Below are 27,907 nucleotides of genomic sequence, written 5' to 3'. Positions count from 1 at the left end.
GTATCATGCTCAGATACGGTCATTGGTGTTACGGGCGGCAGGTATCCTAGTGTTTAAGAGCACTGGGTCAGTAACTGAAAGGTCGCTGGTTCAAATCTCTGAGCCAACTAGGTAAGAAATCTGTCGACGTGCCCATTAGCAAGGCACTTTAACCTAATTGCTCCTGTAAATTGCTCTGGATAAGAGTGTCTGCTAAATGACAAAACGTCCTCATAACATTGTATTATGTTATGCTGCAGTAATAATGGGAAAATATAGCAAGCAATGCATTTCAGCAATTTACAGCCACTGTATACACTGTGTACAAAACATTAAGAACACATGCTCTTTCCGTGACATAGACTGACCAGGTGAATGCTATGATCCCTTATTGATGTCAGTTGTGTTAAATCCACTTCAATCATCGTAGCTGAAGGGGAGGAGACAGGTTAAAGAAGGATTTTTAAGCCTTGAGCCAATTGAGACATGCATTGTGTATGTGTGCCAGTCAGAGGGTGAATGGGCAAGACAAAAGATTGAAGTGCCTTTCAACAGAGTATGGTAGTAGGTGCTAGGTACACCGGTTGGTGTCAAGAAATGCAAGGCTGCTGGGTTGTTCATGCTCAACAGTTTCCCATGTGTATTAAGAATGGTCCAATCAGCCAAAGGACATCCAGCCAACTTGACACAATTGTCTTGCTTTTACAGTATGTGGAGGTATCAGATATCTGAGTACTATGCAGAGATGGGAGCCATACAGTACACCAAAGGCTCTGAATTGTACAAATCAGACGTATATCAGCCCCTTTGTGGGATCAAATGTTCTAAAATAAGCTGCATTACGAAACGGAAACAACCTTTAATCCAACTGCACTGTACAATTTACAGTAGCTATTACAGTGAAAGAATACCACGCTATTGTTTGAGGAGAGTGCACAATTTTGAACTTGAAAAGTTATTAATAAAATAATTAGGCACATTTGAGCAGTCTTGATTTTAAAAAATGAACATAAATACAATGGTTCGATGGATCAGTCTAACACTTACACTGCACATACACTGCTACCATCTAGTTTTGGAATAATATGGCCAAAATCTAAATTGCACCTGGGCTGGAATTCTACATTATGGTCTTTCTCTTGCATTTTAAAGACGTTACAAAAAAACACAAAAGAACGGTTGGTTTTTTTCTTTGTATTGTCTTTTACCAGATCTATTGTGTTATATTCTCCTACATTCCTTTCACATTTCCACAAAAAATGTATTTCCTTTCAAATGGTACCAAGAATATGCATATCCTTGCTGAAGATTTCACTTCACAACTTGATGAGGCCATTCAGAATGCACCATGCATTTCATTAGCTGTGGATGAATCAACCGACAACACTGATGCCCAGCTTCTGGTGTTAGTCAGATTTTATAACGAAACAATGAAGAAATGTTGTGAGGAGCTGTTGGGCTTAACAAATTGAGAAGCCCATATGCAGGGTGAGGATATCCATGAGGTCATCAAAGGGATGCTGACAAAAAGGGGGAGAGATCTGAAGTCCGTGGTCTCCATCACCACAGATGGCACTCCAGCCATGATGGGAAGAGGGAGGGGACTGGTTGCACGTTTGAAAGAGGACCACCCTGACCTGACATCATATCACTGCATCATCCATCAATCTGTCCTGTGTGCCTGGGAAAATAGTATTCTGAGGTCATGACAACGATTCTGAAACGGATCAACATTCGAGCGCAGCATCATCCCTACAACACCGCCTGCTACGAGGCAGAGATGTTCCCAACCATGTTGATTTCATCCAGAAGCTGATTGATAACTTCAAGGCTCGTTTTGATGACTTCACTGTTGGAAGAGCTCATCCAAACCCCCTTCTTGGTCACAAAGAAGCAGAACAGATCTTCAGATGGGTAGATGTTGCATCACTGCAGATGGAGTTGATTGAGCTGGAAGAAAATGTGTCTCCAGCGCAGGCTGGTGATTGTGACCCTGTCACTTTCTGGGGAAAGATGGTGCCTGCAGCTGTCCCTGTTCTCAAGAAACTGGCACTATACAGTACCACTCAAACGTTTGGACACTTTTTTTTTTTAGATTCTTCAAAGTAGCCAACCCTTGCCTTGATGACAGCTTTGCACACCCTTGTAATTCTCTCAACCAGCTTCATCTGGAATGCATTTAAATTAACAGGTGTTCTTTTAAAAGTAAATTTGTGGAATTTATTTCCTTCTTTATTGTGTTTGAGCCAATCAATTGTGTTGTGACATGGTAGGGGTGGTATACAGAAGATAGCCTTATTTGGTTAAAGACCAAGTCCATATTATGGCATAATTAAGCAAAGATAAATGACAGGTCATCATTACTTTAAGACATGAATGTCTGCCAATACTGAACATTTGCAGTCATAAAAACCATCAAGCACTATGATGAAACTGGCTCTCATGAGGACCGTAACAGGAAAGAAAGACCCATTGTTACCTTTGCTGCAGAGGACAAGTTCATTAGAGTTACCAGCCTCAGAAATTGCAGCCCAAATAAATGCTTCACAGAGTTCAAGTAACAGACACATCTCAACATCAATTGTTCATGATCGAATTGTTGCAAAGAAACCACTGCTAAAGGACACCAATAAGAACAGACTTGCTTGGGCCAAGGAACACGAGCAATGGACATTATACCAGTGGATTTCTGTCCTTTGGGATTCCTTTGGGAAATGTGATATTCTTGGTTCCAACCGGCATGTCTTTGTGAGACTCAGAGTAGGTGAACAGATGATCTCCGTATGTGTAGTTCCCACCGTAAAGCATGTAGGACGTGGTTTAATGGTGTGGGGGTGCTTTGCTGGTGACAGTCTGTGATTTATTTAGAATTCAAGGCACACTTAACCAACATAGTTACCACAGAGATTTGCCATCTCATCTGATGTTCGCTTAGTGGGACTATCATTTGGACAGTCCCACTAAGGACAGGACAATGACCCAGACCAAGAAGGAGAGTGATGGAGTGTTGCATCAGATGACCTGGCCTCCACAATCACCCGACCTCAACCCAATTGAGATGGTTTTGGATGAGTTGGCCCGCTGAGTGAAGGCAAAGCAGCCAACAAGTGCTCAGCAAATGTGGGAACTCCTTCCAAACTGTTTGAAAGGCATTCCAGGTGAAGCTGGTTGAGAGAATACCAAGAGGGTGGCTACTTTTAAAGATTCTCAAATATAAAATATATTTTGATTTGATGAACACTTTTGGTTACTACATGATTTTCTATGTGTTATTTCATAGTTTTGATATAGCTGTGTCCAAACCTTTGACTGGTACTGTACATCCGGACCATATTTGACTCCACATACAGCTGTGAATCAGCCTTCTCCACAAGTAACTTTATTAACATCAAATACCGCACCAGGCTCACCAATGAACACCTGCACCAGTGTCTGAATTGCTCTCATACCATTTTTGCCAAAGTTCAAGCATTGGCAGGAGACAAAGGGTAATTCCTCTCATTAATGCAGGGCAAGACTTCTACATTAATATTACATGGCCCAGAGTGATGTTCTGTGCATTCAGATTATTATTTTTGCTCAACTCTCCTTTGTTCTCCAGAAAACATGCACTTTATTTCATTTAAATATATATTTTTTATTTATTTATTCATAGGTCGTGTACACTGGTTCACAGTGCATAGACAATTATGCAACCACTTTTGTACTTCAGCAATGTTGATGCGATGTTACATGTTTACATTCAAAATAAGTTGTAGTTACTTCAAATTCTTAATCTCATTTCATGTATTGAATGTACATTTGATAAAACAACATGTTTCCTCAGTCATAGATGACTATGTTTGTTACTACGCTGTACCACAGCGCCGATAAAGGACGATATCCATCCGGACCTTTGCCACCTTGGAAATTTGTGTCACTGGACCTTCTCAAATAGTAGTACCCCTGCTTTAAAGCATTCACTTTAACAGGGTGTATTAACATTTGTCTCAATAAAACAGTTTGAATAATTCTAGATATTGAAGTAACAGTAGAATGGAAAGATGGATCATAGGATCTGCTAAATAGTATATATTATATATTATGCCTATAAGACTACACTGCCTCTCAAGTCTGCATGCAGCCAGTAGCTCACACATAGTCGTCCCACACACACTCGACTGTGATGGAACTCAAGAGAAGGAAAATCACCAGTTGAGTAACTAGCCTCCCCCTTCACCCTTCTCTCCCCTTTTACCCTTCACCCTTCCCTCCCCCTTTACCCTTCACCCTTCTCTCCCCTTTTACCTTTCACCCTTCCCTCCCCCCTTTACCCTTCACCCTTCCCTCCCCTTTATCCTTCACCCTTCCCTCCCCCTTTACCCTTCACCCTTCCCTCCCCTTTACCCTTCACCCTTCCCTCCCGCTTTACCCTTCACCCTTCCCTCCCCCTTTACCCTTCCCTCCCCCTTCACCCTACCCTCCCCCTTTACCCTTCACCCTACCCTACCCCTTTACCCTTCACCCTACCCTCACCCCTTTACCCTTCACCCTTCCCTCCCCTTTACCCTTCACCCTTCCCTCCCGCTTTACCCTTCACCCTTCCCTCCCCCTTTACCCTTCCTCACCCTTCACCCTACCCTCCCCTTTACCCTTCACCCTTCCCTCCCCCTTTACCCTTCACCCTTCCCTCCCCCTTTACCCTTCACCCTTCCCTCCCCCTTTACCCTTCCCCCCTTTACCCTTCACCCTACCCTCCCCTTTACCCTTCACCCTTCCCTCCCCTTTTACCCTTCCCCTTCCCTCCCCCTTTACCCTTCCCCTTCCCTCCCCCTTTACCCTTCACCCTTCTCTCCCCTTTTACCCTTCACCCTTCCTTCCCCCTTTACCCTTCCCCCTTCCCTCCCCTTTACCCTTCACCCTTCCCTCCCCTTTACCCTTCACCCTACCCTCCCCCTTTACCCTTCACCCTACCCTCCCCTTTACTCTTCCCTCCCCTTTACCCTTCACCCTACCCTCCCCCCTTTACCCTTCACCCTACCCTCCCCCTTTACCCTTCACCCTACCCTCCCCCTTCACACTACCCTCCCCTTTACTCTTCACCCTTCCCTCCCCCTTTACCCTTCACCCTTCCCTCCCCTTTACCCTTCACACTTCCCTCCCCTTTACCCTTCACCCTTCCCTCCCCTTTACCCATCACCCTTCCATCCCCCTTTACCCTTCACCCTTCCTTCCCCTTTACCCTTCACCCTACCCTCCCCTTTACCCTTCACCCTACCCTCCCCCTTTACTCTTCCCTCCCCCCTTTTCTCTTCACCCTACCCTCCCCCTTTACCCTTCACCCTACCCCCCCCCTTTACCCTTCACCCTACCCTCCCCCTTCACCCTACCCTCCCCCTTTACTCTTCACCCTACCCTCCCCTTTACCCTTCACCCTTCCCTCCCCTTTACCCTTCACCCTTCCCTCGCCCTTTACCCTTCACCCTTCCCTCCCCCTTTACCCTTCACCCTTCCCTCCCCTTTACCCTTCACCCTTCCCTCCCCCTTCACCCTTCCCTCCCCTTTACCCTTCAGCCTTCCCTCCCCCTTTACCCTTCACCCTTCCCTCCCCTTTACCCTTCAGCCTTCCCTCCCCCTTTACCCTTCACCCTTCTCTCCCCTTTTAACCTTCACCCTTCCCTCCCTTCTTTACCTTTCACCCCCCCATGCCCTCTCTTGTTTTACCCCTACCACCTCACCTCTCTGCCTTTTCCCCATCTTGCTTACTCACACACATTTACACATCCCTCTCTGCTTTCTCTCTGCTGTCTCTTCCCATCTCCGTCTATTTCCCTTCATCCCGGCTCAATTAGACATTTTGCTGACTCAGGTTCAGCTGATGCAGGCCGGCAGGAAGACCGGCAGGCAGGAAGACCGGCAGGCAGGAAGACCGGCAGGCAGGAAGACAGGCAGGCAGGGCTATGGGCCCAGTTTAAGCAGAGAGGTAGGGTCTGAGACAGAAAGGCTGCATACTGTAGTGTAGAATAGGAAACCCCCTAGCTCAGGTTTGCAGGGCTGTCTCCTCCATATGAGCTGGTGTGGGCTCACTCCTCCACCCACACACACTGTCAGAGAGGGGGGGACCGCGCAATGTGTGTGAACGGTAGGATGATATCACTGTTTTTCTAAAGTAATATACCCTCTTAAAAGTCGTAAAACACCAGATAAAAAGACTGAATGCGTGTACAGAGAGTATAAAATACGCCTAATTAATGTGCAATATGAAAACAAAAGCAATGTTGACTGAGACTTTCCTCCTTTGACCATCTTCTCTCTCTCTCTCCCCCACTCTCCCTCTACAGGATGCAGGGAGCCAGCAGATAGGCTTTTTGCTGGGGAGCTGTGGGGTGACTGTTGCCTTGACGAGTGACGCCTGCCATAAAGGCCTTCCCAAGAGCACCACAGGGGAGATCCCACAGTTCAAAGGTCAGCAACTGTGTCAAAGCATGTGACGCACCACTGCATGATGTGGTCCTGTCATATGCTGTCGTATGTGATGCTGTGTCAGATGGTTTTCATAAGATACTACATCCACAAAAACAGAATTCCAATATTGCTGTCTGGTCACCCATCACAGACTCATTGACTTGAAGGATAACCACTCATTGACTTGAATAAGGATAACCACTCATTGACTTGAATAAGGATAACCACTCATTGACTTGAATAAGGATAACCACTCATTGACTTGAATAAGGATAACCACTCATTGACTTGAATAAGGATAACCACTCATTGACTTGAATAAGGATAACCACTCATTGACTTGAATAAGGATAACCATTCTAGGAATGATATTTTAGTGTGTCTAAAGCAGCACAAGGTTCTGTAGTACCAGGGTGTAATTGAAATGAAACACTGATATCAAACAGGTTTTTAGTTTGGTGATTGTTATTGCTCCTCTCCAAAACAAATGGAGAGACTTGGAATGGAAGGATAAGCAGGCAGAAGAGACGTGATTAAATAGGAGGGCAGGTTTGTTTTAGTACACAGACTGCATATAGAATGGTTTAGTACACAGACTGCATATAGAATGGTTTAGTACACAGACTGCATATAGAATGGTTTAGTACACAGACTGCATATATAATGGTTTAGTACACAGATTGCATATAGAATGGTTTAGTACACAGACTGCATATAAAATGGTTTAGTACACAGACTGCATATATAATGGTTTAGTACACAGTAGCTGCATATATAATGGTTTAGTACACAGTAGCTGCATGTAGAATGGTTTAGTACACAGACTGCATATATAATGGTTTAGTACACAGACTGCATATAGAATGGTTTAGTACACAGTAGCTGCATATAGAATGGTTTAGTACACAGACTGCATATATAATGGTTTAGTACACAGACTGCATATAGAATGGTTTAGTACACAGACTGCATATAGAATGGTTTAGTACACAGTAGCTGCATATATAATGGTTTAGTACACAGATTGCATATAGAATGGTTTAGTACACAGACTGCATATAAAATGGTTTAGTACACAGTAGCTGCATATATAATGGTTTAGTACACAGACTGCATATAGAATGGTTTAGTACACAGTAGCTGCATATATAATGGTTTAGTACACAGATTGCATATAGAATGGTTTAGTACACAGACTGCATATAAAATGGTTTAGTACACAGACTGCATATATAATGGTTTAGTACACAGTAGCTGCATATATAATGGTTTAGTACACAGTAGCTGCATGTAGAATGGTTTAGTACACAGACTGCATATATAATGGTTTAGTACACAGACTGCATATAGAATGGTTTAGTACACAGTAGCTGCATGTAGAATGGTTTAGTACACAGTAGCTGCATGTAAAATGGTTTAGTACACAGACTGCATATAGAATGGTTTAGTACACAGTAGCTGCATATAGAATGGTTTAGTACACAGTAGCTGCATGTAGAATGGTTTAGTACACAGACTGCATATAGAATGGTTTAGTACACAGTAGCTGCATATATAATGGTTTAGTACACAGTAGCTGCATATATAATGGTTTAGTACACAGTAGCTGCATGTAGAATTGTTTAGTACACAGCCTGCATATAGAATGGTTTAGTACACAGACTGCATATAAAATTGTTTAGTACACAGACTGCATGTAGAATTGTTTAGTACACAGCCTGCATATAGAATGGTTTAGTACACAGTAGCTGCATGTAGAATGGTTTAGTATACAGTGGCTGCATGTAATGTAGAATGGTTTAGTATACAGTGGCTGCATGTAATGTAGAATGGTTTAGTATACAGTGGCTGCATGTAATGTAGAATGGTTTAGTATACAGTGGCTGCATGTAATGTAGAATGGTTTAGTATACAGTGGCTGCATGTAATGTAGAATGGTTTAGTATACAGTGGCTGCATGTAATGTAGAATGGTTTAGTATACAGTGGCTGCATGTAATGTAGAATGGTTTAGTATACAGTAGCTGCATATATAATGGTTTAGTACACAGATTGCATATAGAATGGTTTAGTACACAGACTGCATATAAAATGGTTTAGTACACAGTAGCTGCATATATAATGGTTTAGTACACAGACTGCATATAGAATGGTTTAGTACACAGTAGCTGCATATATAATGGTTTAGTACACAGATTGCATATAGAATGGTTTAGTACACAGACTGCATATAAAATGGTTTAGTACACAGACTGCATATATAATGGTTTAGTACACAGTAGCTGCATATATAATGGTTTAGTACACAGTAGCTGCATGTAGAATGGTTTAGTACACAGACTGCATATATAATGGTTTAGTACACAGACTGCATATAGAATGGTTTAGTACACAGTAGCTGCATGTAGAATGGTTTAGTACACAGTAGCTGCATGTAAAATGGTTTAGTACACAGACTGCATATAGAATGGTTTAGTACACAGTAGCTGCATATAGAATGGTTTAGTACACAGTAGCTGCATGTAGAATGGTTTAGTACACAGACTGCATATAGAATGGTTTAGTACACAGTAGCTGCATATATAATGGTTTAGTACACAGTAGCTGCATATATAATGGTTTAGTACACAGTAGCTGCATGTAGAATTGTTTAGTACACAGCCTGCATATAGAATGGTTTAGTACACAGACTGCATATAAAATTGTTTAGTACACAGACTGCATGTAGAATTGTTTAGTACACAGCCTGCATATAGAATGGTTTAGTACACAGTAGCTGCATGTAGAATGGTTTAGTATACAGTGGCTGCATGTAATGTAGAATGGTTTAGTATACAGTGGCTGCATGTAATGTAGAATGGTTTAGTATACAGTGGCTGCATGTAATGTAGAATGGTTTAGTATACAGTGGCTGCATGTAATGTAGAATGGTTTAGTATACAGTGGCTGCATGTAATGTAGAATGGTTTAGTATACAGTGGCTGCATGTAATGTAGAATGGTTTAGTATACAGTGGCTGCATGTAATGTAGAATGGTTTAGTATACAGTGGCTGCATGTAATGTAGAATGGTTTAGTATACAGTGGCTGCATGTAATGTAGAATGGTTTAGTATACAGTGGCTGCATGTAATGTAGAATGGTTTAGTATACAGTGGCTGCATGTAATGTAGAATGGTTTAGTACACAGGAGCTGCATATAGAATGGTTTAGTACACAGGAGCTGCATATAGAATGGTTTAGTACACAGACTGCATATATAATGATTTAGTACACAGTAGCTGCATGTAGAATGGTTTAGTACACAGGAGCTGCATGTAATGTAGAATGGTTTAGTACACAGTAGCTGCATGTAATGTAGAATGGTTTAGTACACAGTAGCTGCATATAGAATGGCCCACTGTGTGGGGAACAGAGCAGTCAGGGAGAGAGAGCTCAGTGTAATTATTATTTTTATTTTTATTTTAGGCAGGTCAGTTAGAACAAATTCTTATTTACAATGACGGCCTACCCCAGCCAAACCCTAACCCGGACGAGGTTGGGCTAATTGTGCGCTGCCCTATGGGACTCCCAATCAAGTCTGGTTGTGATACAGCCTGGAATCAAACCAGGGTCTGTAGTGACACCTCTAGCACTGAGATGCGGTGCCTTAGACCGTTGCACCACTCGGCAGCCCCATTGTGCATACTCCTCAGTATAGATGCCAACCAGTGGATTTAAAGCTATCATTTTAGCATTGATGACATAAGTCAGGGCTGAGTAGAGGGCTGGCTATGGAAACCCTACATATAATACTGGGACACAGCCTGGGTCAGGCCCAGGATGCCTCCCAAAAAGCCCCTATGGGCCCTGGTCAAAAGTAGTGCACTACATACAGTAGGGATGCAAAACCCAGCATCAATCGGGATGAGTGCTAATTGATCGCTTCAGGGTAATCACTAGACTAGCTGTCTCCATTGGCTTCGGCTAATGGGGATCCTAATAAATCAAAATCACATCACATTAAATGGCAGATTGTGACTGGCTCTCTAATGCCTTGATTGTCTTTTCTTTTGTCTTGGTCCTAATAACTCTCTTTGATCTGTCTGTCTGTTTGTCTGTCTGTCTCTCTATCCAGGCTGGCCAAAGCTACTGTGGTTTGTGACTGAATCTAAGCACTTATCCAAACCCCCCAGAGACTGGTTCCCCCATATCAAGGATGCAAATAACGACACAGCCTATATTGAGGTAACACACAGATCTGTTATGTCTTTGACTGCTTATGCAACAACATTAATGTTTTTCAAGATGTTCCCACCTTGTACCAAGATAAAGTTCATCACCACAATAATGTTGTTTTTGCTGTCTGGTTTCTTCTCCCATTGATTTTGACTGCTATTCCCCTGGGTCTGTTTAACAAGTATCTCACTCTTGACAACACAGAGTGATTGGATTGACTGAAGTCTATATTGATTATATGAATCAGTCATAATACGAAGAGAGGTGTTGCTGTTATTGGTTAACTACAGCTAGATCATGTATTATATGATCTGCTAAGTGCACAGCTCTCATTGGGATGTCTAGGCTAACTGTAAACAGCACTTGTTTGGTGTAGTTGTCAATCGATCTGCTTGTGTTTGCCGATCAATATGCTTCATGGGGTTTGATTATCATTGTCTGTCTGGCGATTGGATATTCAGTTGTTGCTTCTGTATGGGAGACAAAATGTATTTCCCAAATGACACCGTTTCCCCTATATAGTACACTACTTTTGACCTGGGCCCTGGTCAAAGGTAGTGCACTATAAACGGAATAGGGTGCCATTTAGCAAGAAGCCGGAGACCGACCAGTCAATCCAGTCAGATAATGTGGTTTGTCTTCATTTACTTTGGCTCTTTTTATGCAGCCAGGCGGTAATTTAAACCAGAGGTGTAGATATTCTATGTTGATTGTGAAGTGAGAGGAAAAAATCAGAATTAAATAGAGAGAAGAAGATGATGGAACATCATTAGAGCAGACAACTGGGATTGTCTGCATCCAAAATGGCACCTTATACCATTGGGGCACTGAGCCAGACTCTGAGCTCATCTGTGTGAATTGTTTGTTTATAGTTATATCGCTCAATTTTGTTTTGTCTAAATCCAAGTGTGTTGCAAGTTTGAAAGTGGATTGTACGTGGCATGTGTGACCTTCTTAATCCTAATCGGTGTAATATGAGGAAAACTTTCCAATCACTACCGGGGGTTGTATGGATTCTATTAGTAAATCAACCACAATCACCTACTCCCCTGCGTTTCTGCTCTCTTTCCGAGATGAAACTCACTTTCTCCAAAACAGCATTGCCTTGCCTGATGGTTGTTCTAAAAAGTCAAAAAGGGAAACCAAGCAAAGGTGAGGCTCAAGAGGTGGTGTTAGGAACGGACTACGGAGGCGGGGAAGCTGTCACCCGCTCCCGGTGACCACCCTGTCAACTATGCGGTCACTAAATAATAACCTGGATGAGTTAGCGGCAAGGGCTACATTTGAAGGGGACTTTAGAAGAAGTAATTGAATCTGCTTTACAGAAATGTGGTTCAAGCAGGACAATATTGATGTGAACATTGATGGATACACTGTCATTAGAGCAGATGGAGACAAAACAACGTCACATAAATCATTAGGCTGGGGGCTATGTATCTTTGTAGATAATACTTGGGCCACGCAGTATAATGTGATTGAACAAGTGTGCACCAGAGACAGATTCTTGTTGTATCATTCAGGCCATTCTATCATCCACGCGAGTTTGGACAGGTGACCATTACTCTGGTCTATGTGCCTGGACCTAACAATAAGGAAGCTGCTGACAGGATTACAGACTGTTTTAATGCTGCTCTTTCATGATCAGCTGACCAGACAGTATTTCTGCTTGGGGATTTAATATGCTCTCCCTTTCCGCGCACCTCCCCACTCTGCAACAGTACAGTATGTCACCTGTCCAACTCGCTCAACTCACATCCTGGACCAGTGTTATGGCAACATAGAGAATGCATACAAGGCAGTGTGCAGAGCACCCATCAGGAAATCCGACCATAACATTATCCATCTCCTACCGAGATACAGTCAGCAGGTTAAACGTGAATAACCTGTAGAGAAATCCATTCAGGTGTGAACAGTGGAGAGTAGGGAGGAGCTCAAGGATTGCTTTGACATCACACTGGGAGGTGTTCTTTGACTCGTGCAGGGATCCCCACGAGATGACTGACAGCACCACATCCTACATCCAGTTCTGTGAGGATACTGTCATGAACATTAAAACTTTCTGAGTATTTCCAACAACAAGCCCTGGGTAGCTAAGGACTTGAAAATGTGCCTTTCAATGAAAGTTTGCTTTCCTGAAAGGAGATACTGATGCTGTAAAGGAGAAAGAAAATTAATTCAGATCAAAAATGTGTAAAGCTAAAAAGGACTTCAAGGATGAAGTGGAACAGAGGTTCTGTCCAGCCAATCCAAGACAAGCATGGGAAGGACTTAATGCAATGGAAAGGAAAAGAGGGAACAATACAATTGCAGACTTTTCATCCTTTGTAAATTACCTTAACTGTTTCTGTGAAAGATTTGCCACCGTCGATGTCAAAGATGAATGTAAACAAATATGTGAGAGCATCCCCAAATCCTCTCCTGTCCACATAACAAAGAGCGAGGTGGCCTCATGCTTCTCACATATTGAGCCACACAAAGCAACGGGCCCAGGCGGTCTACGGGGCAAGGTACTGAAGGTCTGCGCCGACCAGCTCAAGGGAGTCTTCACATTACTGTTTCAACTCCAAACTCCTGAAGGTGTTGACCATTGTACCAGCTCCTAAGAAGTCACGGGCCAAATCACCAAATGACTTTCGACCTGTGGCCCTCACTCCTCTTCTGGCCAAATGCATGGAAAGGGTTGTTAGTAAGCACCTTACCCTGTCCATAGCAGATCAATTGGACCCATTACAGTTTGCCTATTAGGCACAGAGGGGGACTGAGGATGCTACCCTGACCTTGGTGAACATGGTGGCTAGTCACCTTCAACATGCTAAATCATATGCACACAATTTATTGATTTTAGTTCAGCTTTCAAGACAATGCAAATACACACACTGCTGAAAGGACTACTGGACCTGAATGTCAACGGAGGCGTCGCAGGTTGGATCAAGGAGTTTTTAACTGACCGCCCACAGTGTGTCCTCATGAATGGGGCCCTCTCTGATGAACTGACCCTGAACACACCCAGGGGTGTGTCCTTTTACCTACCGTTGTTGTTCTCTATCTACACTAATGAGATGAAGAGCCAAGGAAGCAATGTGAGCCTTTTCAAGTACGTGGATGACATGGCTCTGGTATGGCTCTTTTTTTAAAGATGCTACATCAGATGGGGACAGATATTTTAAACAGACCAACAACCTTCAAGAATGGTGCCCGTCAAGTGCCCTCCACATCAATGTGGAATAAACAAAGGAGCTGATCATCAATGGCAACAACTTGCCAGTGTCCCAACCACTCTCTCTGAATGAGTGTTTCAAATACCTAGGGACACAAATTGATTGAACAGTTTTGAACAAGCTGAGTTTTACAGGGAATGCATACTATTTTTTTAAAGCAAGCCAGCGCCTTTTTTTAATCAGGAAATTTAAGGAGTTTGGGGTCAGTCAGGTTGTTCTGGAGAGGGTGTACAGCAGCTTGGTGGAGAGCATCCTCACGTTCATTATGGCAGTCTGGTATGGTAATCTGAGCGTGAGGAGCAAAAGCAAACTGACCAGAATAGTAAACACAGCCAGCAAAGTAATTAGTTGACCACAGGCACATTTGAGCAGTCTGTTCCGCAAGGCAACCAAAAAGAAGGCACTGGCTGTCGTTGGTGACCCCTCACACCCTCTGCTAGAGGTCGACCGATTTATGATTTTTCAACGCCGATACCGATTATTGGAGGACCAAAAAAAGCCGAAACCGATTAATCGGCTGATTTTTTAAAATTTATTTTAATTTAATTTTTTGTAATAATGACAATTACAACAATACTGAATGAACACTTATTTTAACTTCATATAATACATCAATAAAATCAATTTCGCCTCAAATAAATAATGAAACATGTTCAAAATTGTTTAAATAATGCAAAAACAAAGTGTTGGAGAAGAAAGTAAAAGTGCAATATGTTCACGTAAGAAAGCTAACGTTTAAGTTCCTTGCTCAGAACATGAGAACATATGAAAGCTGGTGGTTCCTTTTAACATGAGTCTTCAATATTCCCAGGTAAGAAGTTTTAGGTTGTAGTTATTATAGAAATTAAAGAACTATTTCTCTCTATACGATTTACATTTCATATACAGTGGGGCAAAAAAGTATTTAGTCAGCCACCAATTGTGCAAGTTCTCCCACTTAAAAAGTTGAGAGAGGCCTGTAATTTTCATCATAGGTACACTTCAACTATGACAGACAAAATGAGAAAAAAAATCCAGAAAATCACATTGTAGGATATTTCATGAATTTATTTGCAAAATATGGTGGAAAATAATTATTAAGTAGTAAGCTAGCTCTGTGGTCGTTCATCAGACTGACTGGAGGAGGCACCATGGCTTTATTAGAGTGAAGACTGTCATTCCCGTCCTCAGATCTAGTACCGTGTGTGTCTACTAGGACTGGGATGTCTGGTCTGAGAGAAAGGATGTTACTGCCTGATTGTTAAAGGCAGAATTTCAGTTTCAGAACATGGCAATAGCACTGCTCTACCCCAGGATGTGTGTAAAAAGTAGGCAGAACAACATCATCTGCTAAGAGGCATTATGTGTATTCTCAATACTAGCGACTGATAATTAATCAGATATATAACAGTAGAGTGGCTTTACAAGCAGTGTTTGAAATGAGCCATAGTTTGTCTGTACTGTACAGGTGGCGTCTAGCAACATGACCGTACTGTAGGTAGGGGAAATAATGGTCAATACAGCATATGTGTAATGATGGTCTGTGTTGCTGCTTTGTGACTGTGATACACATCCTAACGCCTGCTCTCTGTCTATCTCTCGCTCTCTCTGTGTGTCTGTCACTCGCTCGCTCTGTCTCTGTCTCTCTCCTCACCTCTTCCCTCTCTCACCTGCAGTATAAGACATGTAAGGATGGCAGTGTGCTGGGAGTGACGGTGATGAGGATAGCTCTGCTGACTCACTGTCAGGCCCTCACCCAGTCCTGTGGATACACAGAAGGTGGGACTCTGCAGCCCTCTCCGATAAGACATTCTACAGAAGTCATAGCACGAAGACTCTGCTATGGGAGACATAAAACATGCATTAGATAAATACTTTTTCATTACAATTGGATTCTCTCTCCATCTTTCACTTGTTTTGGTGTTCTGCTTCTCACAACAGTCATTGGTCTAAACCCCATCTCTCACAGTAATGATCATGCATTGTGTACATAAAATCTAACATGTCATGTATCAGGGTTACTGTTTGAGATGCCTATGTTGGATTAAACTATTATGTGCTCTGTTATCTCTCTCTCTGCCTCTCTGCCTCTCTCTCTCTCTCTCTCTCTGCCTCTCTGCCTCTGCCTCTCTCTCTCTCTGCCTCTCTCTCTCTGCCTCTCTGCCTCTCTCTCTCTCTCTCTGCCTCTCTGCCTCTGCCTCTGCCTCTCTCTCTCTCTCTCTCTGCCTCTCTCTCTCTGCCTCTCTCTCTCTGCCTCTCTCTCTCTCTGCCTGCCTCTCTCTCTCTCTCTCTCTCTCTGTGCCTCTCTCTCTCTGTGCCTCTCTCTCCTCTGCAGCTGAGACCATAGTGAATGTATTAGACTTTAAGAAGGACGTGGGGCTGTGGCATGGTATTCTCACGGTGAGGACCTTCCAGCAGGGCTTTGATACACACACACACACACACACACACACACACACACACACACACACGTCTGCACAGGGCTTAGAGGGCTCGTTAAAGATGATTATATTCTTACTATGTTTTCTTTGAGCAACATTTTGAAATGGGAATTATATTATCAGAGGGGATTTTTACCACTGTTTAAATGTGTTCTCCCAAATCCAATTATAACGAACAGTGAATATATTCTAATGTGTAGCCACAGGGTCTTTAGTCTCTGTTGTGTTAGAGCAATACAGTCTGCATCCCAAATGGCATCCTATTACCTATAGGGTGCACTACTTTTTACGAGGGCCCATCAGGCCCTGTACTATAAAGGTGAAAGGGTGCCGTTTGGGATGCATAGTGCATACACTAATTAATCAGTGTTTTAACCAATGAGATCTCATATCAGTTTTCCTAATTAGCCTAGAAAAATCCTGATAATTACCAGTCTTGATTGAGTCTTGACTTACATGTAATAACGGCTCTGATTAATGTCTCTCTCCTGTTGCAGAGTGTGATGAACATGATGCATGTTATCAGTATACCCTACTCACTGATGAAGGTCAACCCACTGTCCTGGATCCAGAAAGTGGGCCAATACAAAGGTCTGGATTCACCATCTCTCCATTCACTCAAGCTTCAGCTAATATACTTTAGATACATGTGTATTTGACAATTGATACTGTTTAATAATATTGCATTTTACTTGGTTGTAAGGATGGTTTCATGTACAGTTGAAACTGTTACTTCACTGCATTTTGACCGATAACATTGGAGTAACATCAAAAGTGATATCTTCTGAATGTTATTGGGGTATTATAATAGCCCATAATATTAAACTTGCATTTTGACCACACTGATTGACTTCTTTTTTTTCTTCATGTCAACTGTCCTTAACCCTTCCCATGGTGTGATCCATCCCACAGCGAAGGTGGCATGTGTAAAGTCCAGGGACATGCACTGGGCCTTGGTGGCCCACAAGGACCAGAGGGACGTCAACCTGAGCTCACTACGCATGCTAGTGGTGGCCGATGGATCCAACCCCTGTAAGACCACACTACTCTATTCTCTCTCTCTGTTTCTCTCTGTTTCTCTCTCTCTCTCTGTTTCTCTCTCTCTCTCTGTTTCTCTCTCTCTCTGTTTCTCTCTCTCTCTGTTTCTCTCTCTCTCTCTCTCTCTTTCTCTCTCTCTCTCTCTCTGTTTCTCTCTCTCTCTCTCTGTTTCTCTCTCTCTCTCTCTCTCTCTCTGTTTCTCTCTCTCTCTCACTCTGTCGCTGTCTTTCTCTGTCTCGCTCTACCTCTCTCTCTCGCTCTGTCTCTGTTTCTCTCTCTCTCTCTCTGTTTCTCTCTCTCTCTCTCTCTCTCTCTCTCTCACTGTCTCGTTCTACCTCTCTCTCTCACTCTGTCTCGTTCTACCTCTCTCTCTGTCTCTCTGTCTTTCTCTGTCTCGCTCTACCTCTGTCTCTCTGTCTCGCTCTGCCTCTCTCTCTCTCTGTCTTTCTCTCTCTCTCACTCTGTCTCTCTGTCTCGCTCTGCCTCTCGCTCGCTCTGTCTCTGTCTTTCTCTTTCTCACTCTGTCGCTGTCTTTCTCTCTCGCTCTACCTCTGTCTCTCTGTCTTTCTCTTTCTCACTCTGTCGCTGTCTTTCTCTGTCTCGCTCTACCTCTCTGTCTCGCTCTACCTCTGTCTCTCTGTCTCGCTCTGCCTCTCTCTCTCTGTCTTTCTCTCTCTCACTCTGTCTCTCTGTCTCGCTCTGCCTCTCTCTCGCTCTGTCTCTCTGTCTTTCTCTTTCTCACTCTGTCGCTGTCTTTCTCTGTCTCGCTCTACCTCTCTGTCTTTCTCTTTCTCACTCTGTCGCTGTCTTTCTCTGTCTCGCTCTACCTCTCTGTCTCTGTCTTTCTCTGTCTCGTGCTGCCTCTGTCTTTCTGTCTCGCTCTGTCTTTCTGTCTGGCTCTGCCTCTGTCTGCCTCTCTAAAAATGAATTCTAGAAATGTATCAGATGGTGTAAAATATTGTGCAGAACTATAGTACTGTAACTCTGTCCATGTTCATGATGCAGGTCTCATAGAATGTCCCTTTGTCACCTAGACTAAGTAGTCTTATAACGCTAGTCTTGATTCCGACTACAGGGACTTGTAATGAAGTATAATGTAACCAATATATAATTGACCAAGCAGCTGCCATGTAACCATTACAGTAACCTACCACTGGTGCTGTAAAAACTAACACTACATACCACTGCTACATTTGTATAGTTTAAGATACACTTGAAGTCAGAAGTTTACAGTCATTAAAACTCGTTTTTCAACCACTCCACCAATTTCTTGTTAACATACTATAGTTTTGGCAAGTCGGTTAGGACATCTACTTCGTGCATGACACAAGTCATTTTTCCAACAATTGTTTACAGACAGATTATTTCACTTATAATTCACTGTATCACAATTCCAATGGGTCAGAAGTTAAGTGTGCCTTTCATTTTCTGGAATTTTCCAAGCTATTTATGTCATGGCTTTAGAAGCTTCTGATAGGCTAATTGACATCATTTTAGTCAATTGGAGGTGTACCTGGGGATGTATTTCAAGGCCTACCTTCAAACTCAGTGCCTCTTTGCTTGACATCATGGGAAAATCAAAAGAAATCAGCCAAGACCTCAGAAAAAAAATTGTAGACCTCCACAAGTCTGGTTCATCCATGGGAGCAATTTCCAAACGCCTGAAGGTACCATGTTCATCTATACAAACAATAGTACGCAAGTATAAACACCATGGGACCACGCAGCCGTCATACCGCTCAGGAAGGAGACGTGTTCTGTCTCCTAGAGATGAACGTACTTTGGTGCGAAAAGTGCAAATCAATCCCAGAACAACAGCAAAGGACCTTGTGAAGATGCTGGAGGAAACGGGAACAAAAGTATCTACAGTGGGGAGAAAAAACTAACAGGTCTGTGAGAGCTGGAATTCTTACTGGTTGGTAGGTGATCAAATACTTATGTCATGCAATAAAATGCAAATTAATTACTTAAAAATCATACATTGTGATTTTCTGGATTTTTGTACCTATGATAAAAATTACAGACGTCTACTTGCTTTGTAAGTAGGGAAACCTGCAAAATCGGCAGTGTATAAAATACTTGTTCTCCCCACTGTATATCCACAGTAAAATGAGTCCTATATTGACATAACCTGAAAGGTCGCTCAGCAAGGAAGAAGCCACTGCTCCAAAACCGCCATAAAAAGCCAGACTACGGTTTGCAACTGCACATGGGGACAAAGATCGTACTTTTTGGAGAAATGTTCTCTGGTCTGATGAAACAAAAGTAGAACTGTTTGGCCATAATGACCATTGTTATGTTTGGAGGAAAAAGAGGGGGTCTTGCACCTTCCCAACCGTGAATCACGGGGGTGGCAGCATCATGTTGTGGGAGTGCTTTGCTGCATGAGGGACTGGTGCACTTCACAAAATAGATGGCATCATGAGGGTGGAAAATTATGTGGATATATTAAAGCAACATCTCAAGACATCAGTCAGGAAGTTAAAGCTTGGTCGCAAATGGGTCTTCCAAATGGACAATGACCCCAAGCATACTTCCAAAATGGCTTAAGAACAACACAGTCAAGGTATTGGAGTGGCCATCACAAAGATAATGAACCTCAATCCCATAGAAAATGTGTGTGCAGAACTGAAAGAGCATGTGCGAGCAAGGATCCTACAAACTTTACTTAGTTACACCAGCTCTGTCAGGAGGAATGGGCCAAAATTCACCCAAATTATTGTGGGAAGCTTGTGGAAGCCTACCCGAAACATTTGAACCAAGTTAAACAATTTAAAGGCAATGCTACCAAATATTAATTGAGTGTATGTAAACTTCTGACACACTGGGAATGTGATTAAATAAATCAAATCTGAAATAAATCCTTATCTCTACTATTATTCTGACATTTCGCGTTCTTAAAATAAAGTGGTGATCCTAACTGACCTAAGACATGGAATTTTACTGGGATTAAATGTCAGGAATTGTGAAAAACTGAGTTTAAATGTATTTGGCTAAGGTCTATGTAAACTTCCGACTTCAACTGTACCTATGGGGAGGGTAAGGGTTGAGTAATGCTGTTCTTTTCCAATGCTAGCCATATAAATGTGAATCTAAAGAATATAATTGAAAGGAACAAATGGGTTAAGAAAATGGTTGAGGCAGTGAGATCTGGTAACGGAAGGCAGTGAAATTCGATAACGTCATTTGATAATGAGCAGTATGTGTGCCCAGCATCTGAGCTCAGCCTGACAGGGTTATGGTGGCGCTGACAAGCAGTGAAATTCGATAACGTCATTTGATAATGAGCAGTATGTGTGCCCAGCATCTGAGCTCAGCCTGACAGGGTTATGGTGGCGCTGACAGGCAGTGAAATTCGATAACGTCATTTGATAATGAGCAGTATGTGTGCCCAGCATTTGAGCTCAGCCTGACAGGGTTATGGTGGCGCTGACAGGCAGTGAAATTCGATAACGTCATTTGATAATGAGCAGTATGTGTGCCCAGCATCTGAGCTCAGCCTGACAGGGTTATGGTGGCGCTGACAGGCAGTGAAATTCGATAACGTCATTTGATAATGAGCAGTATGTGTGCCCAGCATTTGAGCTCAGCCTGACAGGGTTATGGTGGCGCTGACAGGCAGTGAAATTCGATAACGTCATTTGATAATGAGCAGTATGTGTGCCCAGCATCTGAGCTCAGCCTGACAGGGTTATGGTAGCGCTGACAAGCAGTGAAATTCGATAACGTCATTTGATAATGAGCAGTATGTGTGCCCAGCATCTGAGCTCAGCCTGACAGGGTTATGGTAGCGCTGACAGGCAGTGAAATTCGATAACATCATTTGATAATGAGCAGTATGTGTGCCCAGCATCTGAGCTCAGCCTGACAGGGTTATGGTAGCGCTGACAGGCAGTGAAATTCGATAACGTCATTTGATAATGAGCAGTATGTGTGCCCAGCATCTGAGCTCAGCCTGACAGGGTTATGGTAGCGCTGACAGGCAGTGAAACTCGATAACGTCATTTGATAATGAGCAGTATGTGTGCCCAGCATCTGAGCTCAGCCTGACAGGGTTATGGTGGCGCTGACAGGCAGTGAAAGCATGGAGCAAATCAACTGTGCCACAGCAATTAACCTGCAATTAACCTGCTGTAACAGTTGTCCACATAATCAAACAATGCTGACATGTTAGATTGGTATAATGTATTGGATTTGAGTTCTCCTCCCCTCGCACCGGAGCAAAATATATTGCTTCCAACACACTCAAACCGCACAACTTAAATTTGAATGAGCAAGTCTGTCAATAAGTCAGTCTGTAGTAGCATGATTCGATATCTGTTTGTTCTTCAACATTGACTCTTATCTTATTTTATCTTTCTCTGTCTTCCTCTCTCTCATCCCTCTCTCTCTTTGTCTCTCCCCTCTCTCTTCCTCTCTCTCAGGGTCCATCTCGTCGTGTGACGCTTTCCTCAATGTCTTCCAGAGTAAGGGGCTGAAGCCGGAGGTTATCTGTCCCTGTGCCAGCTCTCCAGAGGCCCTCACTGTAGCCATCAGGAGGTACACACACACTCTTGTTGGTATTAACTTATATGCTCTTAAAAAAGAAACTCTTACGTTTACTGTCCTGTGGTATTTCAAGGCCAGTGTTTTTTCGTCCATCTGTTACATAGAGTAGCTCAACTTCAAATAGCCACTGCTTACACAAACGAGGGCAAGTTTAATTAACTTTTTCCTGTAATTTGAGATTTCACTCCCTGCTCTTGATTATGACACTGTAAAATGCTCACTGTGTGCGCCACATGCATCTTGCCATTACGGGTACTGTGGCAATTACATGATTTTATTTCCAGCAAACACAGTTTCAAACTCACAAATCTAATAAACGGCATGCCAATAAAACATATGGCAGTTTCTCTTCTGTTGCCCAGACACACACGCACGGACACACACGCACAGACACACACGCACGGACACACACGCAGTAACTCTAATGAAAGCACCCCCCATTGTGGCGTTGTCCTGTTTTTTTTTTATAACCTTCCGTTGTCCCATGGGCGTTGAGCTTCGGGAACAGCCACAGCTCTAGCCCTCTAATTGGCTGTTGTTTGAATGGGATGAAGGTTTTTATTGGTGGATGTGTATTTTTGGAATTGCTGATAGTGGCACTACACTGTGGCTGACCCTGGTTTTGAACCCAAACTCTCTGTGTATATTGTCCTTCTAGATTAATCACTTTTTGACCACACCCCTTTTCTGACCATTTCTACCATGGGCAAACAAGAAGGTGTTGTTTAAATTTTTTTTTTTTTTTTTACCTTTATTTAACTAGGCAAGTCAGTTAAGAACAAATTCTTATTTTCAATGACGGCCTAGGAACAGTGGGTTAACTGCCTGTTCAGGGGCAGAACGACAGATTTGTACCTTGTCAGCTCGGGGGTTTGAACTTGAAACCTTCCGGTTACTAGTCCAACGCTCTAACCACTAGGCTACCCTGCCGCCCCGAAATAAAAAGGGTGCGGTCAAAAAGGGAATGAATTCATATAGAATGACCATGTAGGTATGTACTGCATTCATATAGAACGACCATGTAGGTATGTACTGCATTCATATAGAACGACCATATAGGTATGTACCGAATTCATATAGAACAACCATATAGGTATGTACTGAATTCATATAGAACGACCATGTAGGTATGTACTGCATTCATATAGAACGACCATATAGGTATCTACTGAATGCGTATGTCTATTAGGGTCAATGAGATATGCAGAAGACACATTTCTGTTGCTCATTAGGTAAATGGACAATAAAGTAATAATCTTTTTAATAGGCCGACAGACGACAGTAACCAGCCCCCGGGGAGAGGAGTACTGTCCATGCAGGGTCTGAGCCACGGGGTCATCAGGGTGGACTCTGAGGAGAAGCTGTCTGTTCTCACCCTGCAGGACGTGGGCACCGCCATGCCAGGAGGTAAACAAGGGCAGAAATGTCAAGGTTTCCAGAAGTCCTGGTTGGTAGATTCCCAGCATCAGATGGGAATAAGAAGGAATCTGGTAACCTGCAACGTGTATTTCTGGAAAACCTGGGAATTTCTGGAAAGTTACTAGAGATTATGCAACCCTTACAACAAACACAGCTTCATGTCTGCCTTATACCTTAACACAGCTTTAAGTCTGCCTTATACCCCTAACACAGCTTTATGTCTGCCTTATACCCTAACACAGCTTTAAGTCTGCCTTATGCCCCTAACACAGCTTTGTCTGCCTTATACCCTAACACAGCTTTATGTCTGCCTTATGCCCCTAACACAGCTTTGTCTGCCTTATGCCCCTAACACAGCTTTATGTCTGCCTTATGCCCCTAACACAGCTTTATGTCTGCCTTATGCCCCTAACACAGCTTTATGTCTGCCTTATACCCCTAACACAGCTTTATGTCTGCCTTATGCCCCTAACACAGCTTTATGTCTGCCTTATACCCCTAACACAGCTTTATGTCTGCCTTATGCCCCTAACACAGCTTTATGTCTGCCTTATGCCCCTAACACAGCTTTATGTCTGCCTTATACCCCTAACACAGCTTTATGTCTGCCTTATGCCCCTAACACAGCTTTATGTCTGCCTTATGCCCCTAACACAGCTTTATGTCTGCCTTATGCCCCTAACACAGCTTTATGTCTGCCTTATGCCCCTAACACAGCTTTATGTCTGCCTTATGCCCCTAACACAGCTTTATGTCTGCCTTATGCCCCTAACACAGCTTTATGTCTGCCTTATGCCCCTAACACAGCTTTATGTCTGCCTTATGACCCTAACACAGCTTTATGTCTGCCTTATGCCCCTAACACAGCTTTATGTCTGCCTTATGCCCCTAACACAGCTTTATGTCTGCCTTATACCCTAACACAGCTTTATGTCTGCCTTATGCCCCTAACAAGGATAGAAAGCATTATAACAAACAACAGAATGTGCATAGATGTTTTGAATTTACCAGACACCAACACACACAATAACTTGATGTATGCCTGATTCAGACAAAAAGTATTTTTTTTAAAAGTTATTATTTATGCCGATAATGAGTTTCCATTTAATGGAATCTTGTTTTCCATTCAAAAATCCTGGCATTACTCACATAAGCCTCATAAGTGACCGGCAAGACCACGTATAAAGAAGATATATTGACCCCCTTTTTCCTCCAAACAGCAGTGACTTCTTCCTTGCTGAGCAAGGATGTCGATATAGGACTCATTTTACTGTGGATATAGATACTTTTGTACCTGTTTACTCCAGCATCTTCACAAGGTCCTTTGCTGCTGTTCTGGGATTGATTTGCACTTTTCGCACCAAAGTACGTTCATCTTCAGGAGACAGGAACGCATCTCCTTCCTGAGCGGTATGACGACTGCGTGGTCCCATGGTGTTTATACTTGCGTACTATTGTATGTACAGATGAACGTGGTACCTTCAGGCGTTTGGAAATTGCTCCCAAGGATGAACCAGACTTGTGGAGGTCCTCAAAAAAAAAACAATCTGAGGTCTTGGCTGATTTCTTTTGATTTTCCCATGATGTCAAGCAAAGAGGCACTGAGTTTGAAGGTAGGCCTTGATAAACATCCACAGGTACACCTCCAATTGACTCAAATGATGTCAATTAGCCTATCAGAAGCTGCTAAAGCCATGACATCATTTTCGGGAATTTTCCAAGATGTTTAAAGGCACAGTCAAGTTAGCGTGTGTAAACTTCTGACCCACTGGAATTGTGGTACGGTGAATTATAAGTGAAATAATCTGTCTGTAAATAATTGTTGGAAAAATGACTTATGTCATGCACAAAGTAGATGTCCTAACCGACTTGCCAAAACTATAGTTTGTTAACAAGACATTTGTGGAGTGTTTGAAAAACTAGTTTTAATGACTCCAACCTAAGTGTATGTAAACTTCTGTATGGACCTGTACACCCACACAGAGACCCTGCAGCCATGACCCAGTGGCCCGGGCCATCCCTACCACCTCCCTAACCCTTTCTTAACCTGTCTCCTACCAGCAACAGATAAGGGTGAACGTAACCACCTCACCTACCATCTGTTAGGGGCTTCCTGGAAGTGTGTTGATGTCGTCTTGAAGCACCCAACACCTTTCTACTGTCCTCTCCACCTCTGAACACACCAGGCTGGCGTCACAAATGCCACCCTATTCCTATATAGGCCATTATAAGGCTCTGGTCAAAAGTAGTGCACTTAGTCAGGAAAGGTGCCATTTTGGACGCACCCTCAGTTTCCTCAGCTATGTGCTGCAGAGTAATACAGTGACGATATAATGAAGTGCACTTGGCTTGATCTGGGGAGGTAGCTGGGCCACTTCTCCAAAATCTCTTCTCTCGCTATTTGCTAATAAACTTTTGGCCTCAATCTCTCCCCCCTTTTTCCCCTCCTCTCTTGAATTTCTTGCAGCTCTCATGTGCGTCGTGAAACCAGATGGGGTTCCGCAGTTATGCAAAACAGATGAGATCGGGGAGCTGTGTGTGTGTTCTGTCGCCACGGGGACGTCGTACTACGGTCTCTCAGGCATGACCAAGAACACCTTTGAGGTGATGCCTAACAGCATGGGGCTACCCCTGGGTCCTGGCTAGGGACAAGTGAAGCTCCTGAGGATTGACTCTAACAACTGCTGTTGCTTCTGTAGTCTGAAAAACACATTCACAATTCCTCAAGTGCGCTTTAATCAATTAGTGGAGAGAGACTCATTTAATGGAATTGCACCCTTATGTGATTTGTTAGTTCATTCATTAATTTGTTTTATTTAGCCATTGGGCTAATTTAACCATCACTTTATCCACCTGAATTTCAGGGATTGTGTGTGATGCTTGTGTGTGTATTGCTGGTTTTTATGACTGTGATAAACGATTGTGTGTGTGTCTGTGTACTCTAGGTGTTCCCCATGAACAGTGTTGGGGCTCCCATCAGTGAGTACCCCTTCACCAGGACAGGCTTACTGGGCTTCGTGGGTCCTGGGGGGTTGTGCTTCATCGCTGGCAAGATGGACGGCCTCATGGTAGTGGGGGGAAGGAGGCACAACGCTGATGACATCGTGGCTACAGCCCTGGCTGTGGAGCCCATGAAGTTTGTCTACAGGGGGAGGTGGGTTCTAATCCATCTGTTGTGTATATAGCAACAGGAGTTTTCCTGAACATGTGACATGACCAGGTAAGCCTCTGGGCCCTAGATATAGGTTATAGAATAGACTCTGGGCCCTAGATATAGGTTATAGAATAGACACTGGGCCCTAGATATAGGTTATAGAATAGACTCTGGGCCCTAGATATAGGTTATAGAATAGACACTGGGCCCTAGATATAGGTTATAGAATAGACTCTGGGCCCTAGATATAGGTTATATTTCTTGATCAAGTCAAGTGGACTGGTAAAACTCCTGACACTACTTAATGAATAAAGTATGGTGATTGTAGCTGATTGATTGATGTTGTGTGTCTCTGCTAATGCTGTGTTGGTAACAGTATTGGTCTGTGTCTCTCTGTTTTTCTGTGCACCAGGACAGCAGTGTGCTAACAGTGTTGGTCTCATAGAGATCATATAAGTCATTCTATATGTAATTATATGGTCTGTCTCCTGTCTCTCTGTTCTCCAGGATAGCAGTGTTCTCCATCTCTGTGTTACATGATGAGAGGATTGTGGTGGTGGCAGAGCAGAGACCTGATTCTACAGAAGAGGACAGCTTTCAGTGGATGAGTAGAGTGCTGCAGGTATTCACACACACACACACACACACACACACACACCAGTAGACTGATGTAAAGCCCTGTACTGTAACCCAGCCCTCTAGGTTCTTGTCCATTGCTAAAGAGACTGTGGTTCACTATTAAATCTTTCTGCAGCTTTATGATTGCAGTAAAAAATGTTCTCTTCCTCTTGATCCAGTTACACATGGCCTTGATGTCTGTACTTTCTTTACGACTTTTATGTAGCCAAATCTAATCACCTAGTCTAATCACCTAGTTCCACCTAGTTCCATATTCACTTAGTCATGTATTGATGTCAATGGGAGACCATGTGAGAATGTAACTTAAGTGGCAGTTAGGATTTGTCCATTAGCCATACATTGCATGCCTCAAACACTAACAATCACTGTTCCTCCACATGCAGGCGATATATGGTATGTCTTTACTGCTGTAGGTCTATCTGATTGTGTCACAAATGGCACACTATTCCCTATATAATGCACTCCTTTGACCAGAGACCTATGGGGCACACATCACCCTAAATCCCAGACCACACAACATTTTTGTGACCGTGTCAATTCAGATACAGTGCGTTGCATATGCCACTGTAATTTTCTTGAACATCCATAGGTAACAGTTGTATTCTTTCTCAAAATGGGCGTTCCTTGAGTTTTCCAGCCGTAGCCTGCCTAGGCTATATGCCTGTGGTTGAAATCAACACAGGTAGGCAGCTGTTTTCATATGTAGCCTATTTGACTGATAAACCATATCTTACAGTCCAATACATTTTCAAGTACATCTTTAGCCTACTTAGCATGGCGGAGGTCATAACAATTCTTCTAAGGCACACACTAACCATGCACCCTGTTTGAAC

General features: G+C 43.1%; 1 protein-coding gene across 10 annotated transcripts in view; it reads left to right on the top strand.

Annotated features, from left to right (window-relative positions):
* LOC112227384 (disco-interacting protein 2 homolog C-like) overlaps positions 1-27,907 on the top strand; it is a 233,635-nt gene that overhangs the window by 174,003 nt on the left and 31,725 nt on the right. For all 10 annotated transcript variants that reach the window (XM_042308309.1, XM_042308311.1, XM_042308312.1 and 7 more), the window contains 11 exons: positions 6,300-6,423; positions 10,538-10,647; positions 15,512-15,614; positions 16,171-16,235; positions 16,774-16,867; positions 17,189-17,308; positions 21,739-21,853; positions 23,130-23,269; positions 25,749-25,885; positions 26,227-26,435; positions 26,943-27,057. In XM_042308309.1, coding sequence (XP_042164243.1) covers positions 6,300-6,423; positions 10,538-10,647; positions 15,512-15,614; positions 16,171-16,235; positions 16,774-16,867; positions 17,189-17,308; positions 21,739-21,853; positions 23,130-23,269; positions 25,749-25,885; positions 26,227-26,435; positions 26,943-27,057 — 1,332 coding nt within the window. The remainder of the gene's footprint in view (positions 1-6,299; positions 6,424-10,537; positions 10,648-15,511; positions 15,615-16,170; positions 16,236-16,773; positions 16,868-17,188; positions 17,309-21,738; positions 21,854-23,129; positions 23,270-25,748; positions 25,886-26,226; positions 26,436-26,942; positions 27,058-27,907) is intronic.

Source organism: Oncorhynchus tshawytscha, linkage group LG28 (genome assembly GCF_018296145.1).
Source record: "Oncorhynchus tshawytscha isolate Ot180627B linkage group LG28, Otsh_v2.0, whole genome shotgun sequence".
NCBI lineage: Eukaryota > Metazoa > Chordata > Actinopteri > Salmoniformes > Salmonidae > Oncorhynchus > Oncorhynchus tshawytscha.
Note: the sequence above shows the minus strand (reverse complement) of the source record. Positions and strands in the feature narration are given on the sequence as shown.